At 31.2% G+C, this 3,218-nt stretch overlaps 1 protein-coding gene across 1 annotated transcript; it reads right to left on the bottom strand.

The window, feature by feature from the left end:
• Positions 1–296: 296 nt before the first annotated feature.
• LOC133794660 (myb-related protein 330-like) lies at positions 297–2,122 on the bottom strand. Its single transcript, XM_062232009.1, has 3 exons — positions 1,844–2,122; positions 1,557–1,686; positions 297–1,368 (listed from the first exon to the last, which is right to left on the bottom strand). The coding sequence occupies exons 1-3, from the start codon at positions 1,971–1,973 to the stop codon at positions 510–512; spliced, it is 1,119 nt and encodes a 372-aa protein (XP_062087993.1). The 5' UTR covers positions 1,974–2,122; the 3' UTR covers positions 297–509.
• Between the last annotated feature and the right edge of the window lie 1,096 nt (positions 2,123–3,218).

The following is a 3,218-nucleotide window of genomic DNA, read 5'->3' as shown; positions in this document are numbered from 1 at the left end:
GCAGGCCAAAGTGTTTGCACTATAAAAATAGGTCATTTTTCCAAGAAAAACCAATTTGTCAATGCATGCCAAGTTTACTTGATTCTTTTTGGTTGTAAGCTTTTTTAATGGTGTTAGGCCTAGTGATTTATTTGCCTTAAAACAGTATGCTTGGGGATCTATTTTTTCAAGAAAAAAAGTATTAGGATCAATTTGCAAAACACATAATTTAGAGCTAATATATTTTTTTGGTGTACAACTTGTTTTTTCTATGCAATTGAATTTTAGATTAAGTAGTAAATCTAACAAAAGGATTTTTGTTTTCTTTAGGTGTACTGGAATGCCCAGATAACTAATTAATACAACCACAAAAAATATACATACTATTGATTAATAAAGAACTTACAAATCATGAAGAAGAAAACGCTTGACACTCAAAACAAAACAAAGTTAAAAGAATAAAACCTATCAGTTAATGAATCACAACGGTACATATAATAATAAGATCATATGTAATCAAAGTCTAGTAATTAATAATTCCATGCAAGATCATATTCCATGGAGCTAAGATCATGACACATTACCCCTGAGAGATTAAAAGTAGAGTCCATAAACCCAAGATCAAAGCTGGAGTGGTCGTCGTAGTTTCTAGCTTTATCGATTTCCATATCCCAAATCTTAACATCTTTCTCGTGATCTTGCTGTTGATTCGGATCACGTTCATGATCATCTTGTACTCCATTCAGTGTCGGCTGTTGTAGATGATCATATTCCGGGACCATTGTCGGCTCCTCAACCGGGTCGAAACTCGAACCGCATATCCCAAGATTATCCAATAATCCAGGTCTTGATAGACTTTGAACATTCACAGAAGAAGATGAAGAAGAAGAAATAGTTGGTGTGAGAACAATATCATATTGGGAGGGGTTTTGGGTTTTGCTAAAGTTCCAATTAGGAGTAGCTGGAGAAGTATTACAAGTAAGAATAGTAGTACTAGTAGTAATGTTGTTTGGGTTTTGGCATTGAAAATTGAAGGTGGATATGGGTGTGGATTTAGTATTACTAGGTAGGGTTAGCATATTGTTATTACTAGAGTTGCAATTCTTTGTTATGATATCATCATGTGAATTGTTCACAGAGAAAATTGATGATGAAATAACATGATTATTATTGGGTACTTGTTTGCCGTAGTGATGATTATTCTGTGAAATGACGAATGACGAACAGAAATTCTTATTGTTCTGATGATGCGACGACGACGACGTCATCAAATTATGGGTTTGTGGGTCTAAACCTTGAGACATAAGCTTTTTCTTAATGCATGAGTTCCAGAAATTCTTCACCTCATTGTCTGTTCTTCCAGGAAGATGCTTAGCTATTTGAGCCCATCTGTAACAATATTATTGATATATTTTATATTTACAAAAAGGTTTTCTTAATTTTTCTATGAAATTGAACATAATGATTAACATTTGTAGAAAATAAATTATTGTAGTAAATAAGTTGAAAGTGGTAGTACATTAGGAGAGGGAAATAAATAAGAAGAAAGATATGAATTCCTTATTATTGTCGTGTACCTGTTTCCTAGAATTCTGTGGACATCGATAATGATTTGTTCTTCTTCTTGTGTGAAGGAGCCTTTCTTCAGGTCTGGTCTCAAATAGTTTATCCATCTTAATCTACAGCTCTTCCCACACCTTTGTAATCCTGCACTCTAGTACTCATTCTATTCATTTATATTTACAAATTATTGAAATATATATATATATACATATATAAAATATTATACATCTCACAATATAAGAAAAGATGATATAAACTTTAAAATCACTAATTTTTACAGATAGAGCAAAAGAAACAGAACCTGCAAGCTTTGGGACAGAGCTCCAACTGCCATGGCCATGAGTGGTGATATGTGTAAGGAGCTTGTCATCTTCTTCAGGTGACCAAAGGCCTCTCTTGACTTTCTGTTTGTTGCAGCAACGATGGCCCATATCCACAACTATCTATTATTTACTTTCCCAAATAGTTAGAAAGCTTATTAATAATGATGATCAATACTAGCTAATCACTTGAACATTTTTCACAAGGAAAATTCATTCCAACTAACCTCTCACAACTCTCTCTCTCTCAATAATTTTTACATTCAATCATCCTATTGATATCCATATATACACTAGTCCTTTTATACCTATATATTATTAAATTATATATATATATATTCATAGATTTATCTATACTATATAGTTTGTGGGGGTCCTACTCTAAAATATATAGATAGTTGCTACTGCAACGAAATGGGGTGTCACGAGAAAGATTCTACCATATGACGAAGCATTAGAGGGCACACGAAATATTCCGTGGGGGCCATAGCAGCAACCATGCACATCACAATGTTTTCTTTTCTTTATTTTTAATTTATATGTTTAAATGCCTTCCCCTATCTATATATATCTTTTCAAGTACTACTCATGCAGTATATAGAGTCATATTTTCTGTGTTTGTGTGTGGACCTTACTAAAACAAACAACAAATATTGACGTGGCCCATATTTGTATTGAATTTCCATTAAATATTTCAACGAAAATATATAAGAAAAACAACTAAGGGAGAGTCACGTTTTTAAATGGTTAATAACGACCAAAATTAGATTTCCCAATGATTCATTGACCAACAAATAATAGTTCTTCCATTTGTATTGAGTAAAGTTTAAGAAACTATAACGTTTAGGAACTCTAATTAAACATGAGAACACATTACGTCTAATAATCTCTCTCTCTCTCTCTCTCTCGCGTTTAGCTAGTTTAGTTTTTATCCATTGAAATTAAGAATCCAGACGATCTGTCAAATTTGGTAGTCCAACTTATGTCTAACCAATATACATACATTCTACATTAATTAAAATATTTAAATAAAAATATAAAGAAATTATAAAACTAACTTAATGATTAATAATTTTATATAAGTGTTTTGTATACACTAGTTAGATATGAATTTGAACACAAAAATTAAACAGAGAATTGTAATCTTGAAATCAAATGCTAAATAAAGGCATAAATAAAATATAATATGGATTTGGATACTCTATTATCATTATATGGTCATCATATGGATTCTTCTTCTTCCTTATTTTTTTAAAAAAAAATTATATGGTCAAAATGTGACTTGATTGGATCATTGGACAAAAAATAGAGTATCCAAATCTATATTTTATGTTTTTGTTTTTAAATTATGATTTT

This window comes from Humulus lupulus, chromosome 8 (genome assembly GCF_963169125.1).
Source record: "Humulus lupulus chromosome 8, drHumLupu1.1, whole genome shotgun sequence".
Classification (NCBI taxonomy): domain Eukaryota; kingdom Viridiplantae; phylum Streptophyta; class Magnoliopsida; order Rosales; family Cannabaceae; genus Humulus; species Humulus lupulus.
This window is presented reverse-complemented; position numbering and strand designations above follow the sequence as displayed.

Bases quoted from the DNA above. Each gene is read 5' to 3' on its own strand.
- LOC133794660 (XM_062232009.1), bottom strand. From the start codon at position 1,973: ATGGGCCATCGTTGCTGCAACAAACAGAAAGTCAAGAGAGGCCTTTGG. The intron at 1,687-1,843 runs GTTCTGTTTCTT...ACTAGAGTGCAG, and splicing joins CTCTGTCCCAAAGCTTGCAG to GATTACAAAGGTGTGGGAAG. The intron at 1,369-1,556 runs GTACACGACAAT...ATATTGTTACAG, and splicing joins CACAGAATTCTAGGAAACAG to ATGGGCTCAAATAGCTAAGC.